The sequence below is a fragment of the Castanea sativa genome, chromosome 12 (assembly GCF_040712315.1).
Source record: "Castanea sativa cultivar Marrone di Chiusa Pesio chromosome 12, ASM4071231v1".
In the NCBI taxonomy this organism is placed as follows: Eukaryota; Viridiplantae; Streptophyta; class Magnoliopsida; order Fagales; family Fagaceae; genus Castanea; species Castanea sativa.
In genome coordinates, this window is record NC_134024.1 from 13345989 (window position 1) to 13362494 (window position 16506).

The 16506-nt window shown below is 34.1% G+C and overlaps 1 protein-coding gene across 1 annotated transcript; it reads right to left on the reverse strand.

The window, feature by feature from the left end:
- Positions 1-3560: 3560 nt before the first annotated feature.
- Positions 3561-7830, reverse strand: LOC142618503 (uncharacterized). Its single transcript, XM_075791448.1, has one exon. The coding sequence runs from the start codon at positions 7642-7644 to the stop codon at positions 3757-3759; it is 3888 nt and encodes a 1295-aa protein (XP_075647563.1). The 5' UTR covers positions 7645-7830; the 3' UTR covers positions 3561-3756.
- Between the last annotated feature and the right edge of the window lie 8676 nt (positions 7831-16506).

Below are 16506 nucleotides of genomic sequence, written 5' to 3' on the forward strand. Positions count from 1 at the left end.
CCACTTATTTTGCTGAAAACTGAAAACAATAAAAAAATTATTGTTCACCAAAAAAAAAAACCAAACGTGGGCCATAGACGCACTACCCAAACAAACACTCAATGTTTAATGTATTGTAAAGTGAAATTTTTAAAACCTTAAAGGATTTTATTAATGTGTGCCCTAAGGGCACACAATAATATACCATTTTTAGAAAAAAAAATTATCGAAAATTAAAAAAAATTTTACAGCAAATATAATTAGTAGTTATATTTAAATAAATAAAGTAGCTTTTAAAATTACTAAAAGTTATATTTTTTTAGCTCACTTGACAATGAATATAATTAGTACAACCTTATCAATAAATAAATAGATTAATTTCTTTTATGTGTGTGTGTGTTTTGTACTTTTGGATAATTGATATTTGATGAAGGACATTATTTTCTTTCCTTGGCGTCTATAAAGCTTATCTTGAGAAGAAAAGGAAGGTACTCATTTTCCAACTTTGTCGGCAATATACCTCTTTTATAAGGCGAGCGCGAAAAGAGCTGCCTTTATTGACTCCTCACTCTTTATTTAGAACATGATATTTTTCACTTTTCTTCTTTTTAAGGCCAGAAACTAGAAGAAACTAAGAACCTGTTCCCTACTTCTCTATACCAAAATTTCAGGATTCTGCATTGTGAGCTGAAGACTGAAGTTGGTGGAAATGTGGAATAGAGCTTGTCTTTTACAGTGTCCAAGTCTAATTTGCTTAGGCTTGTTGTTTGGGCTGACCATTTCAATGGACTAAGAACTTGATCTGAAAGGTATTTCCCATTTTGGGCAGAAATTGGCCTGTGTATTGGGATGTGACTAAAACCCAAATTGCATGTGGAGGGGACTATCTGCTAGAGAAAAAGGTGGAGGAAAAGGAAAAAGGTATTTTACTTGGATTAAAACTTTGAACAATTCAATCATTTATTGAATGTGTTAAGGCTTAAGAATTCCTTTTTCCCTGGATCCTTTACATGAGTCTAAATCTTCTATCCCACCTTTCCTGCTCCATTCTATACTTCACTAATAAAAATTTGTCACGTGTTCACCTAATTAATTAAATACTACTATTAATTAATAACAGTAGCATTAATAAGTCAATAATGATAGTATTTAATTAATTAGGTAAACACGTGACAAGTTTTTATTGGTGAAGTATAGAGTGGAACAGGAAAAGTGGGACAGAAGATTTGGACTCCCTTTACATTCTCGTGCATTGTGAAACATTCGAAAGGAAAATGTTTTTCTTATGAAGTGTGGCTCCATCAATTTAGCGGTCGATTATTATCAGGGTTCATTGAATACTTGAAATGCTTGGTTCCTTGTCAAACGAAATGTCCAGATTGAGATGCTTCAATTTGGGAGTGGCAAAATTGAACACGACTCGCGAACCCGACACGAAATTAACAAGTTATGGGTTGAGACTTAACGGGTTTGTTTCATATTCAGGTTAATACTGCTGACCCGTTTAATAAACGGGTCAGGTTAGTATTGAGCACATAGAACCCATTTGACCCATTTAATTAAAAAACATTTTACCGATATACCCTTCAAATTCTAGGTATATAAACTTATTAGTTGTTGTGGTTTATTTTCTTTGACATATTGTGATTGATTATTTGTGATATTAGTATATGTTTTAGTTTTTAATGATTATTTTTGATACAGTTATTCATTAGTTCTGAATTTTATATTACAAATATTTATTTGTTTTTTTTTTTAATTTTTTTTCTTTTCATTTTGATAAAATCTAATAAATAGATCAATACGATTGACCTGTTTAATAAATGAGCCGTGTTAGGATTGAGAAATCTTGACTCGTTTAATAAACATGTTGGGTTAGTGTTGACTTATAAAATCGAATACTCATGAGTTGACACGACATGAACCCGACATACGAATACGAATTGTCATCCCTACTTCAATTACACCTTTTGAGGCCTTTTAGGATTCGTAAGTATAAGACAGAAAAGTTCCTTCAAGCTCACCATGTAGTAAGTCAAAAGAATATTTTAGTGTATTTTTAGTTCAATACTTACTTAATAATCGTGTAATTTATTTGAATGATTTAATAAATCATATTACTTAATACAAGTAAATGGTCTAAAAGAATACCATGTAATGGATTAAGGAATCCGTTGATCTAATTTGGAGAAAAACTTTATTAGCCAGTAAAATACCTTTATTATTTCTAAGGACCACCCTTACCAAAGACCCATGAGTTAAGACCAAAAGGCAAATAAGGCGGGAAATTTTCAACCAATGATAAATTGTCATGTCATACTATCATACTAGAATACCACTAAGTCCACGTAGTACGTTCAAAATGCCCAATTATAAAATATCATATGTTGCTTAGCAGGTTTCACGGCTATGATTTGGAAACCACTAAGTAATAAAAATTTACCTAGTGTTGATGGTTCTGTTTTAGGTAGTTTTGGGCAAGCAGGCTGTGGGGGTGTTGTTAGAGATGAACATGGGAATTGGATAGCGGGTTTTACAAGGTATATAGGGGCTACTAACAGAGTAGTAGTTTTGCAGCTGAACTTTGGGGCTTAAGGATGAGCTTAGTTTGTGCTTTTCTTTGAATATACAATGCCTTGTTGTGGAGCTGGATGCTAAAGCGGAGGTTGATGTCCTAAGGAACTCTAACTATGATAACAATATTATATCTTCTATACTGGATGATTGCAGGCAGCTGGTGTTACATTTCCAGCAAATTCATATCAAGCATTGTTATTGTCAAGCTAACCAATGTGCAGACTTGTTAGCCAAAAAGGGAGTGGAACAGGAGATAGAACTAGTTAATTATTTTAGTTTGCCTGTGGACGTTTTGCATATTTTCCAGGATGATAGGGACGGATTGTATGTTAATAAGATCTGTCATGACATTGATGTAACTCTTTGATTTATTAATGCATCGCCTTTTATCAACAACAAAAAAAAGATGGGTATAATAGAAGATTATTTAAGGATCAATTATAGGCCAATACATGTTAAGTTATTAATTTATTGTGATATAGGCGACCTGATTAAAAAGTATTTTTGCTAATTAAATAATGTAATATCGTTTGTAACAGGATACAAATACAGAGGATCAAAACCTTTCACTAACCAATACAAATTTACATTTGTGAATCAGTTATCATTATTTGATTTCTAAACTTGGAAATTTTTTTGTTGTACAAATTCCTTACATGCCCAGAATAAATATGCTTAAAATTTGATTATGACCCATTCACCATTCAGTATAAAATAAACCACTTTGCAGTACACATTTTCTTATGTTATGGGCATTTGATAAGAAAATCACAACCAAAAGAGCATGTTGAGCATTGGATTTACCACAGTGAACGAGCCTCTGGCAGTGACATTTTTATGCAGAGCAGCAAAAAGACACCACTGACAATTTTGTCCTAGTAAACTTTTACTTAAAAACTGGTCTTTCATACTCTTCTGCGATCACTCAAAAAATGATTGATCTACCAAAATAGTGAACTTAAATGGGCTTAAGCTCGTTTCACTAAAAAGAACAAAATGGTGCAAGGCCCAAAAGAAATATGTAATGCATTTACTGAGGCAGTCAAGATATCCATTAACTTCACAATTGAGTTTGAAACTCTAAAGTGCAGTTAGATTAGTACACGGAACTCTAATAACTAAAGATTTTAACTTCATACTAGTTAGCTTATACTATTACTGTAACAATAAACCCCTGATAACACAAAGGAACTCTCTACATTACTCATCTTTGATTGCTTTCAGAAACTTCAAAACTTGAAGCATGGCAGGCCTGTTAGCAGGACTCTCAGACAGGCAGAGACAAGCAATGTGTAGCGTTTGAAGCATCATATTCTTCGAATCAGCATTGAGAACTGCTGGATCAAGAACATCAATAGCCAGCCCCTTGTTGATCTTCTGAATCACCCAACCGACCAAATTTCCACCATCAATCTCTTTAAAATCAGGCCCTGTTGGCTCCTTCCCTGTCACCAATTCGAGTAGAATCACACCAAAACTGTAGACATCTCCCCTTGTGGTTGACCTCCCACTCTGCCCATACTCTGGAGGAATGTAGCCAAATGTTCCAGCAATGTCAGTTGAAACATGAGTCTCACAAGCACTTATCAACCTTGCCAAACCAAAGTCTGCAACTTTTGGTTCAAAGTCTTCATTGAGTAAAATGTTGCTGGCTTTAACATCCCTGTGAATAATGTGGGGGATGAACCCGTGGTGAAGAAATGCAAGCCCACATGCAGCACCGGTTGCAATCTTCAAGCGTCTGTTCCAATCAAGGACTTCCAGTGCCCCAGTCCGGTTTCTCAGCCAAAGGTCCAAGCTCCCATTGACCATGTATTCATACACAAGAAGTTTTTCCTCACCAAAAGAGCAGTATCCAAGCAATGGAACAAGGTTTTGGTGCTTTACCTTTCCCAAGGTTTCCATTTCAGCCATGAATTCTCGGTGACCCTGTGTTTTAGCTTCGCTGAGCTTCTTAACTGCAACTATTTTTCCAGTAGGCAAGGTTGCTTTGTAAACAGTTCCGAACCCACCATCTCCAATTATGTTCGTCTTGCAGAAGTTGTTGGTGGCTTCAAGAATATCGACTAAGGTTAATTTCAGAAGAGGCTGCTCGAACATGGCTACGTTGATGCTCAAAGGTTCCTTTGATCTGCTGCTGCTTAAAAAATAGAGATTTTGGTCAATAAAACTGTTTAGTTTGCTTTCATCGCTGTCCTCGTGATCATTCCGACTGCAGCCTCCAGTGATCCATCTCCATAGACCAAAAGCTACAGTAAGTGTGACGAGTGTAAGTACAACTGCAAGCCCACCAAGTCCCCAGGCATGTAAAAGTGCTGAATTGTCAAAGCTTTTATTCTGGCAGTCTAAGCCCATAATTCTCCCACAGAGATTTTTGTTCCCAGCAAGTGAAATTCTTGTTGAGTTCAGGCAAATTCCACTTCTGGGAATAGGCCCTTCCAACCTATTTTCCGACAGATTCAAGAAAAACAGGTTGGTCAGGCTGCATATTTTCTCTGGTATATGTCCAGAAAGCCTATTTCCTGAAAGATCAAAATACTCGAGCTGAATCAGATTTCCAAGGTCCGGTGGAATATCCCCTGCAAACATATTTCTATGAAAGTCCAAATGCGTCAAGTAGGACAAATTGCCCAAAGATCGTGGCAATTCTCCATCAAAGAAATTAGTACTCAAGTTCATAGTTTCAATCTTCCAGGACATGGAATTGGAGAGCATCCCATCAACCTGACCAGAAAGCTTGTTTTGCTGAACATAAAGCCCCACGAGGTTCAGCATTTGCGACAAAGATGCAGGAAGTTCACCATTGAGCTCATTAGAGCTCAAATCTAAGTGGGTCAGCTCTTTCAAGTTCCCAAAACTTAATGGAACCAAACCAGATAGCTTATTACCAGTAAAATTAAGCTTCACCAAACTACTCAGCTGGCCTAAACTTCCAGGGATTGTGCCTGTGAGCTGGTTATTTCCGAGATATAATCCTTGAAGCGTGAGAGAGTCACCAAATTCCGGAGGAATGGAACCAGTTAGCATATTCCCTGACAAATCCAATGTTGTAAGATTTGTTAAGCGAGAGAGGGATCCCGGGATTCCTCCAGAAAGCAAATTGTTACTGATTAAAAGATCAACCACCACCACACAGTTCCCCAATTCTTCAGGTATTGGGCCAGACAACCTATTGAATGACAGATCAAACACACCATGGTGTTGAACAAAGCTCAAATCAGGTATAGTGATCTGATGAAAATACGATGATCGCTTCGAAGGGATGGACCCAGATAGATTATTGTGAGAAAGGACCAGACATTGTAACTCAGCCAGGTCAGCTAGGTTCTCAGGGATAGACCCATTGAGATTATTGTTTCCAAGGTCCAATGTGGTGAGGGCAGTGCAGTATCCAAGCTCACTTGGAATGTTCCCTTCAAGCAGATTTGAATTTAAATTCAGAACAGAAAGATTCGTGAGATTTCTAATCTCCTTTGGTATAGTGCCTCCCAAGAGATTGTTATTGAGAACAAGCCTTTGCAAAGAAGCTGCATTGCCAATCTCCTTAGGGAGAGAGCCCTCTAACCGATTATTCCCAGCAGAAAATTCCATCAAATAACTTGAACTCCACAGACTCATAGGTATTGCACCGGTAAAATTATTCGAGTCAAGGTCAATAACCATCAGTGGAAGCTCAGAAAAGTACTCTGGGATCGAACCAACAATCTGATTATTCACCAAAACCAAGTCGCTAAGATTCCCACACTTCACAAATGTGTTCTCAATCGTCCCCGAAAGTAAATTACCATCAAGATCAATCTCCGAAAGTGATACTGCATTACACAACTCCTCCGGTATTGAACCCGTCAACAAGTTGTTGCTCAAACTGAGGTGCTCAAGCATAGAACAATTCCCAATCTCAGGCGGGATTGTCCCCGAGAACTTATTGCTCGAAAGCAAAAGTGACTCCACCATGTTCCACTTTCCAAGCCAAGCAGGCAATGGACCCGATAGCTCATTCTTTTCAGCAGAAAATGTCAGCAAGGGGAGCTCAGAAAGCTCCTCAGGCAATGACCCAGATAAAGAATTGAATGAAAGCATCAAAGTTTTCAAGCTCCTACAGTTCCCAAGCTCAGCTGGGACTGACCCGTTAAGCTCACTATAAACAAGATTCAATATACTCAAATTCTGCAACTTCCCAATGGACTTTGGGATTGAACACCTTAATGGGTTGTATGAAAGGTCAAGTTTGCTTAGTGATTCTAACTCAGAAAGTTCCTCAGGCAATGGACCTGTTATTGAACAGGATGGTGAATAAAAGTTTACAAGCTTTTCAAGCTTGCCAATTTCTTTAGGCAATTGACCAGAAAACTTATTAATGCCAATGTAAAGGTCAGTGAGGTTCTTCAAGTTAGCAATTTCAGGTGGTATTGTACCAGAAAGTGAATTATTTGATACGTCCAAGGAAGTCAAAGATTGAAGCTTTGTGAAAAGTGGGAGTGGAAGAGAACCTGAGAGAAAGTTATTTCCAAGGCCCAAGAACTGAAGCCGGGTCAAGTTTCCGATCTGGGCCGGGATGTCTCCCGTCAGAGCGTTGCCGGAGAGGTCAAGGGTTCGGAGCTGAGTGAGTTCTCCAAGCTGTTCTGGGATTTTACCGGTGAGCGAGTTGAGGCCGAGTTTGAGGGTTTGCAACTGAGTTAACTCAGCGAGTTGAACCGGTAACTCCCCGGACAACTCGTTTTGACTCAGGTGGAGGTCTTTGAGGCTTCGGAGATTGGATATTTGACGTGGGATTTCGCCGTAGAGGGAATTGGAGGAGAGGTCAAGGGAAATGAGGCTGGAGAGAGAGGCTAGAGTGGGACTGAGTGGACCTCTGAGGGACCGGGTTGGGAGTGCGAGTTGGGTAACTCGGCCGAGTTCGCAAGTGACACCAACCCAGTTGCAGTGTGGGGTTGACAGGTTCCATTGAGAAAGAATTTGTGGGTTTTTAAGTGAGTTTTTGAATGAAAGAAGAGATTTTGTTTCTGGGTTTTGCTCATTTTGGCTTGAAATGGCTACAAGGAATAGGTTGAGCACAAAGAGAGTGAAAAATTGAAGCTTGGGCACCATAGCTGTTCAGAGTAAGAAACAAAGGGTTTCTAAAGTGAAAATTTACACTTGGGAGAGAAAAAGAGAGAGATATAGATGGAGAAGCTAATGAAAAAGTCCAAGAGAATGGGATATATTGAGGTTAAGAAGCTTGAAAGCCATAGAGAATACAGAGAGTGTGTGTGTGTGAGAGAGAGAGAGAGAGGGAGAGGGAAATGTACTGTGCCAAAAGAAGTTATATTTGTCAGAGAGGGCACGCAGCTCACGTGACTTTGAGACCAATGTCAGCAACGGCAAATCCGATTTGGTTTGCAAGGAAGCCCCCAAAAGCTTCGATATTTCCATTTGGTGTCATAACTTCTACCATAATTTTGATGTAATTAGGTTGTGTTTGGTATTGGTTGAAAAATATAGTCTTTTTTTTTACTATTTAATTTATTTTCACTATTATTTATGGGCTTACTGTATTATTTTAATTAGTTTTTAGTTTTAAAATTTTTAATTTTAGCTAATTAAATTGTTTCCAAATGAATACTTAGTGTAATCGGTAGAGAGAATGTGGTATAAGGAAACAACAATTTTCACTTTCACAACTTGCTGAATGATGTGACTGTGAATAATCAACAAAAAATTGTTGATCTTTCTAGTCAAAAAATATCCACTATTCATAGTCACACACAAATTTACAAATTATAAAATTAGAGTATATGATTAAATCTATCTCTAGAATCATTCCTATGAAAGTAATCTTTTACCAAAAGTTGGGGTGGTAAAAGAAGTTTGTTATTTATGTAATTATATGTTATGTGTATGTATTGATTACATCTATGAGGAACAAGTAATCCTCCTACACCCTTGGCTACTTCAGAAAACATGGCTTTTTTTTTGTTTTCTCTTTATCTTTTTATTTGTTCTCTTTTTTGTTGTTTGGGTTGGCGAATTGGGGCTTCTTTTTTTCTTTTTTTGTCTCTTTCACTTTCTTCTTTTACTTTTTGTTCGTGTATTCATAATCATTGATTACTTTGTCTTGGTGCTTTTTGCACTTTGCATGGTTGTAGTTGCAAGGTTGATTAGGGTCTAACAATTCTAGCGTTGCAATAAGCTCGTTATACTTTTCATTATTTTAGTCTAATACTTTTGCATAATTTAATTTGTTAAAGAAGATTCTTGTGGCAATAAAGAATGAATATTCTTTACAATGGAGAATTCACTACATTCTCTCTCTGTCTCTAGTGCTAATCTTGACTGTTGTGTTGTGTGTCAAAAGCTATCGCATAATTGGATTGTCGATTTGTGGTCCTCCGTTCGATTACTTTTTTTTTTATATGTTTTAGGTTATTTTTAAAAATATTTCTCTTTTTCAGTGATCCTTGTATCTTTCTTTTCTTTTTTTTCTTCTCAAAGTATGTTTCGGTTTAGAAACAACTTAATTAACTAAAATTTTAAAAAAAATTGTTAAAAATATTTTATATAAAGGAAAAAGTTAGTCAAATAATGTAGTAAGACTCATAAATAGTACAAAAAAGTATAATAAAATCTATAAATAGTAACAAAAATAAACTGAAAGTGAAAATAAATTGTAAAATTTAGTTCTTCCCAAACGCACACTATATATCATTTTTTATTTGAATAAAAATTTGGATATTTACTCTTTAGTGTAAATTCATCCATCTCACATTATGTGATAATAATAAATAATACCACGTGTATCATTAGAATCTTGACGAGACTGTCATCATTAACACACATAAAAGTTTATAATTGGCCCTTGCTTTCAGAAAGCAAAATAAATAGAATAGCTTTGTAAATCTGTTTTTTATTTACTTAATCATCCCGGATTTGTCTCTATTATCATAAATTGAAGAGGCTATGGGGGCCAAGGGGGTGTTATATATATGATATACTGTAATTTTTTTTTACTTTTATAAGTTTAGAAATGATTTGGGTCAAAAATAAAATTAAAATGGATAAAAGGGACGAGGGTGGAAAAGTAAAACTAAACTATACGTTTCTGTTGTAAAATTTCAGCGTGAGTTGTGTGAATGTCAAAATGGGTAAAAAAAAAAAAGGAAACGCTTTATTGATGCTGAGCATCTACTTCATAGAAGTGGAGTGCAGTCAGAGTCACAGTGAGTAGAGTGCAACACTGTTCTGTGATTGTAAGCATTCACATAAATTGTTAACCAAACCAAAAAAAAAAGCATTCACATAAATTTCTTTGTTTCTCCTTTTTCGTGGAACTGTGACTTCTTTAATTGCCTATACGAATACTGTTTTTCTTCCCCCCCTCAAATGACTACAGAATCACCCTAGAATTTAAATTTTTTATTTTCATAATCATTCACCCCAGAATTTAATTGACTTATTGATTGGTTACAATTTAATTGCACTTCCAAGAATCACCCTAGAATCATTCCTGGGCAAGTCCTTTTTCCCTTGAATTCTGGGTTCTTTGGCTCGTCACAAATAGTCTCATCTTTCAACCTGACAAATTCATTAAGGATATAGGCCCTATTTGAAAAGAGCGGTTAAAATTTAAATTTTAAAATTGAAAATTGAAAATTATTTATTAAATATGTAGAAAATAAAATTAAAAGTTAACTAAATAATACAATAAAATCTATAAATAGTATTAAAAAATACAATAAAACCTATAATTAGTGTTTAAAAAAAACTAAAAATTTAAATAAGCTAAAACTTATAACTCATCCCAAACGGCTCTTAGTTACCGAGTCTTTTGGCTAAATATTACAAAAAATGAAGTTTTTTGTTATTATAGGCACTGTTCAAAGTTATTTGGTAAAATGAGGAAAGAGAATGAATTTCGGCAACATCGTTGCCGAAATTGCATAAAAAAGTATGAGAGAGAAATAAATTTGCAAGTGATGGCAGGATTTGAATTTCGGTAATCCCATTACCGAAATTCCTGCTGCCCAAACCATTACCTGAGTGAGTGCCCAAATAAAAACAATTGTGACAATGCCATTGACGAAAATGAAAAAAAAAAAAAAAAAAAAAAACCAATTGAGGTGCCATTGCCGAAAATGAGAGAAAAGAAAGAAAAAAAAACCAATTGAAGTGCCATGGCCGAAAATGGGAGAAAAGTAAAAAAAAAAAAAAAAAAAAAAAAGTCAATTGTGGCAATGACATTGCCGAAAATGGGGGAAAATATTTAAAAAAAAAAATCAATTGTGGCAATGGCATTGCCGAAAATGGGGAAAAAAAAGTATAAAAAAAAAAAAAAAAAAATCTATTGTGGCAATGGCATTGCCGAAAATGGGTGAGAAAAAAAAATTGTGGCAACCAAGTCGCCGAAAATGGAGGGAAAAAAATGCTTCGTCCACAACACTTTTCACAACAAATTACAAGTGGTTAGTTGTTATTGGTTTAAATTTAAACTTAATACTAAGATAACTTTTGTGCCCCAATAATAACAATCAATAACAACCTGCCAGTTAGGATTTGTTGTAAAAATATTGTGAAAATATTGTAGACGTATCATTTCTCAAAAAAATCGTGGTGCCGAAATAAAAGGAAAAAAAAAGTGGCAAATTGTTTTTTTTTTTTTTTTTCCCTCTATTTCGGCAATGCAATTGCCACAAAACAATTTGCCACTTTTTTTTTTTTTTTTTTTCTATTTTGACACTACGATTTTTTTAAGAAATGATACATCCACAACATTTTTACAACAAATCCTAACTGGCAGGTTATTACTGATTGTTATTATTGGGGCACAAAAGTTATATTAGTATTAGGTTTAAATTTAAACCAATAACAACTAACCACTTGTAATTTATTGTGAAAAATATTGTGGACGAAGCATTTTTTTTCCCTCTATTTTCGGCAACTTGGTTGCCACAATTTTTTTTTTCTCACCCATTTTCGGCAATGCCATTACCACAATAGATTTTTTTTTTTTACTTTTTTTCCCCATTTTCGGCAATGCCATTGCCACAATTGATTTTTTTTTTTTTTTTTTTTTTTACTTTTCTCCCATTTTCGGCAATGGCACTTCAATTGGTTTTTTTTTTTTCTTTCTTTCTTTTCTCTCATTTTCGGCAATGGCACCTCAATTGGTTTTTTTTTTTTTTTTTTTTTTCCATTTTCGTCAATGGCATTGCCACAATTGTTTTTATTTGGGCACTCACTCGGGTAATGGTTTGGGCAGCAGGAATTTCGGTAATGGGATTACCGAAATTCAAATCCTGCCATCACCTGCAAATTTATTTCTCTCTCATACTTTTTTATGCAATTTCGGCAACGCTGTTGCCGAAATTCATTCTCTTTCTTCATTTTGCCAAATAACTTTGAACAGTGGCTATAATAACAAAAAACTTCATTTTTTACAATATTTAGCCAAAAGACTCCTTAGTTACCACTTGTTTCCAAACCAAAAAGCTTTATATTTTTAGACTAAATTATACATTTGACCCTAGAAATTTGGAATTATTTTTATTTTGACATTTTGTATTTGATTCATTTTAATACTAGCCCTTTATATTTCAAAAATTTTATCTTAACCCTTTTTTATGTTTGATTTAATTTTTTGTTTGGCCTCTTTACATTTTAAAATTTTCAATTTCATGAAAAGTCAATGATACATAAAAGGCCAAACAAACAACTAAACCTAATATGAAGGGTAAAAATTAAATTTTAAAACGTAAATGGCCTATTTACCACCAAAAAAAAAAAAAAAAACACGTAAATGGCCTATATAAAAATCACCCCAAACTTTAAAAGCTTAGAAGTGTACTCTGGTCAGAATTTTACAGCCAAGTTTCCTCCACCATACTCCTATTAAAACTCCCTAATCTCATAAAATGGTTAAAGCTTTCTCCTATCACGTTGGTTATTGATAGCAGAGTTTTGGACTATTTTCCAGACGGAGAGCATTCTCATCGAGTATTTCACAAGCTAAAAATGTTATATTTTAGTTTTTTTTTTTTGAAAAAATACACTACGACAAAGATATTATTCTTAAAATTATTAGCATCTGAGCTATTGTGGACGGTTATTTACTGTAGCTCAAATCTTATAAATATAATAATATTATAATACTACTTTAATTAAAATATCTTTTTTCTCACTATTTATCTTTTCTTCTCACCTTCTTTCTCATTTTTTTTTAAATAATAAAAATATTAATATTTTAATGAAGTGGTAAAAAATATAAAATCTTTAATGTTTGGTGTATTATAAAGTAAGTTATTAAAATAAATAAAACATGTTTTTGAGGTACTAAATGCTAAATTTTTTAAGATCCTTGATGAGAATGCTCTTAAAACATTTACAATAAAGCTTTTAAAAACTAAAAAGTCAAATTTTAGCACTTCATCCCACAAAAAACACCTTACAGCAAAGATGTTATTTCTATAAATTTTGGCATATGAGCTACAGTAGACTGCTATCTATAGCAGTTTACTGTAGCTCAAATCTTATAACAAGAAATATTATTATATTTCTTAGATAAGTGGTGTTGATTTTAATGTTTGTAGAGGTTGTTTTTTATTATTATTTTAATAAGTTATTTATATTATTTTAAATGAAATAGTAAAAAAATAGAACTTTTGATATGAAATGTATTGTAAAATAAGGTGTTAAAATTGATAAGATAATTTTTTATGATGTAAAATGCTATAATTTTTGAAAGCTTTGATGGAAATGCTCTTATACTAGTTAAAACACTTGGACTCACTCACTTGGTTGTGGGACTTTATACCAAACTTGTTTTAAATTTGTTAACCAATTACTATTATCAACGACTCGCCCATGTTCACGAAAATAAATGATCAACTTCAAGGATCATTCTTGAAGGCTTAATGCCTGAATGATGCATTGGGTTGATTGGTTATGTGGCTTCAATCTTGATCACCGATATAGCAACAATATTATTGTAAAAATAAATTATTTGAACTCACAGGTTATAAACTTGAGGCTTAGATTATCTTTCTATAAGGTGAATAGTTACAGCCATTGAAATCTTGTGAAATCGCGTTTATAATATGCCTTTTTATATGTTATGCAAGTAGGATACGAAAACCAAAGCAACATACTTCAAAATTAAAACATGACATAGTATGCTTAATTTTTGATTAATTGAGTGGCAATTAAAAACTGTTGAAAATTTTCTTTCTGTCTATTGAGGAGCGAACGAATGTCTGTAGAAACATGAATTTCAATCATTAAAGCGTCAATCGACTGACAGTCAAATCTTAATAAAAAGTCTTCTCTAAGCTCCATTTTCAAACTTTGATATTGGACATTGTATAAGGCATTACAGACTTAACAATTATTACATTGTCATAGAATTTGTCAATCTAAATCCTAACAGAAGTAATCTTACTTGTTGCATTTATAAAAATTAAAATTTAAAAAAAAAATCTCAAAAGAATGGTTATTTATACATACATTTGGGGAGGTCACGTGTATATAGAGAAGTCGAGGACTTAGAAGAATAAAAAGGTTACTTCTAAATAAATAAGAAGAATAAAGAGATTTTCAAACAGTGTTTAGTGATATTTGTACTTAACCAACAAACAATTTGAAAAGTTTGGATAGGATTGTACATAATCCAAACCTTTTATGATTCTTTGCCACTCGTTTTTAAATAATGTGGGGGAGTTGAGAGTAGCTCTTGAAAACGAGGAACCATATTATTTTCATACAAAAAATCCAAAAGTTTCATCCATTCTGGTACCATGGGATTGGGACCCTTCAAATACAGTGCTTCGATAATCCAAATATTCTTGGAATCCCCCCCCCCCCCCCCAGAGTATCCAAAAGGTACAAATGGGTCAGTCAGAGAGACTTCAAAATCCAGATTTTTGAGCCGCGAGCTCATGAAATGACAAAAAAAATCCATTATTAGAGCATCCACGTTCATTTTTTCTAATTCTATCATATTTTATCATTCAAAAAGTCACTTTATCAATTATATAATATAATTTTGCAACACTTTTACATCCAAACTTTTATTTTCCTATCCTACTCATTAAAATATTATTTCTACACAATAAAATAATATATCAAACAATCACCATCATCTACAATACAACACATTATTTATTCTTTCTTTCTGTTCCAGAACCACAATCACCACCACGGTTGCAATACACACACCTGACACCATCACCACCACCACCACCAGCGGTGACCCACACCTCAACACCAAAAAAAAAAAAAAAAAAAAACCACACCATGAACACAACAACACCACCTCCACCCTCTCTGTCAACACCAAAAAAAAACCCACAACCAAAACAACACAACCCCAAAAAAAAAAAAAAAAAAAAAAAAACCCAGACCATCAACACCACCCTCTCCGATCATTAACACCACAAAAAAAAAAAAAAATACACAGCAACCCACCTCCACCCAGCACCACCAAAACGATACAACCCACAATCACCGTGACCCACACCTCAACCACACCCGATCCACCGTGATCTGTCGAACTTGAAACCCAGCAAGCAAAACCCAAACCCACGGTGAGCAAATCCCAGATTTACGCCGGCAAACTCAGACCCACGGCGAGCACCCCCTGATTTCGTTCAACCACCCAATCGCCACTCCAAAACCCATTCCAAAAATCCAACCCAATCAATCCAAACCAACACCGATGCATGTCGCCGCCGTCAACCAGAGAGAGAGAAACCAAGCCACGTCGCCGCCGTTAGCCAGGCCGATCTGCCGTGGTGTGGTGTTTATGGGTTTTGGGTCTGAAGACTGAAGAGAGAAGGAACAGAGCAGAGAAATAACGGGAGAGAGAGAGAGAGAAAAGAGAGAGAAAGAAAAGGAATTGTTTAATAAAAAGGAGGAGAAAGAGAGAATTAAATAATACTATTTTCATTTACCATTCAGCTACAGTGCATTCTACATTTAGAATTACACTGTAGCTGAATTGCAAAAAAATTTGCAATTGTTGGGTTTTACCATAATCGATGGAGTGCTGTTTTTGGGCTTCAATTGCAAATTGAGCTTACATTTGCCATATGCCCTATTCAATGTGGATGCTCTTAGGCAATAATATGACATTCAATTTTAAGGCAATAATATTCACAATTGCCTTAACGAAGGAGTTGCCAGGGTTGGCCAAGCGTTTCGGAGGCTTAAGATTAAAATTTTAAATGTGACTTTTATGTTATTATTTAAATAATATTTAACTAGCATTTTATATAATAATTTTTTTTTTAAATCTATTCTTTTTACTTTCTAATATGATTCTTTTTTTAAAAAATGCTAAAATTATAACAAATTTTACTATAAATTGGTGTTGTAATGAATGTGATCAATGACATAAGACTTATAAAAATACTAAAAATATTATATAATTTACAACATGAAAATTACAAAAATATTACCAATCACAAATATTCACTCAAAAATGCATTCAATAGTTTGTTGAAATTTACCCATTATATTCATTATCACATCAAATTATAAAAATTATGAAGACCATCACGCACCCTTGGTGCAGTGATCACTCCACAAGTATAAGTTCTTGTGAAATGTTGGGAGGCAATGGCCGAGTTTATGTCTCTAGAAGAGAGTTTTGCACACATATACACTTAGATTATATTAGAATAGAATTTTTATCTTGTATACAAATAATTAAATAAATAAAAGTTATGTAGTAAAATTTATAGTATTTTTAACATTTTCTTATTTGAATTACTTGTAATTAGTAACACGTCTATTTGTAAGACCTACTTATTTAAATTTGTTTTATCTCTATCTCTAGCATTACTTAATTCTTTGAACCTTCTTAATAGTAAAAAAAAAATGTAAACTAAAATGTTTTAATATCTCCCAAAAATATTTATATATAAAAAATTAAAAAAAAATTTGCCTCCAAAGTTGGGGCCTTCTCTAGCAAGGGGGCCC

Coding starts and splice junctions, on each gene's coding strand:
- LOC142618503 (XM_075791448.1), bottom strand. CDS start 7,644: ATGGTGCCCAAGCTTCAATTTTTCACTCTCTTTGTGCTCAACCTATTC.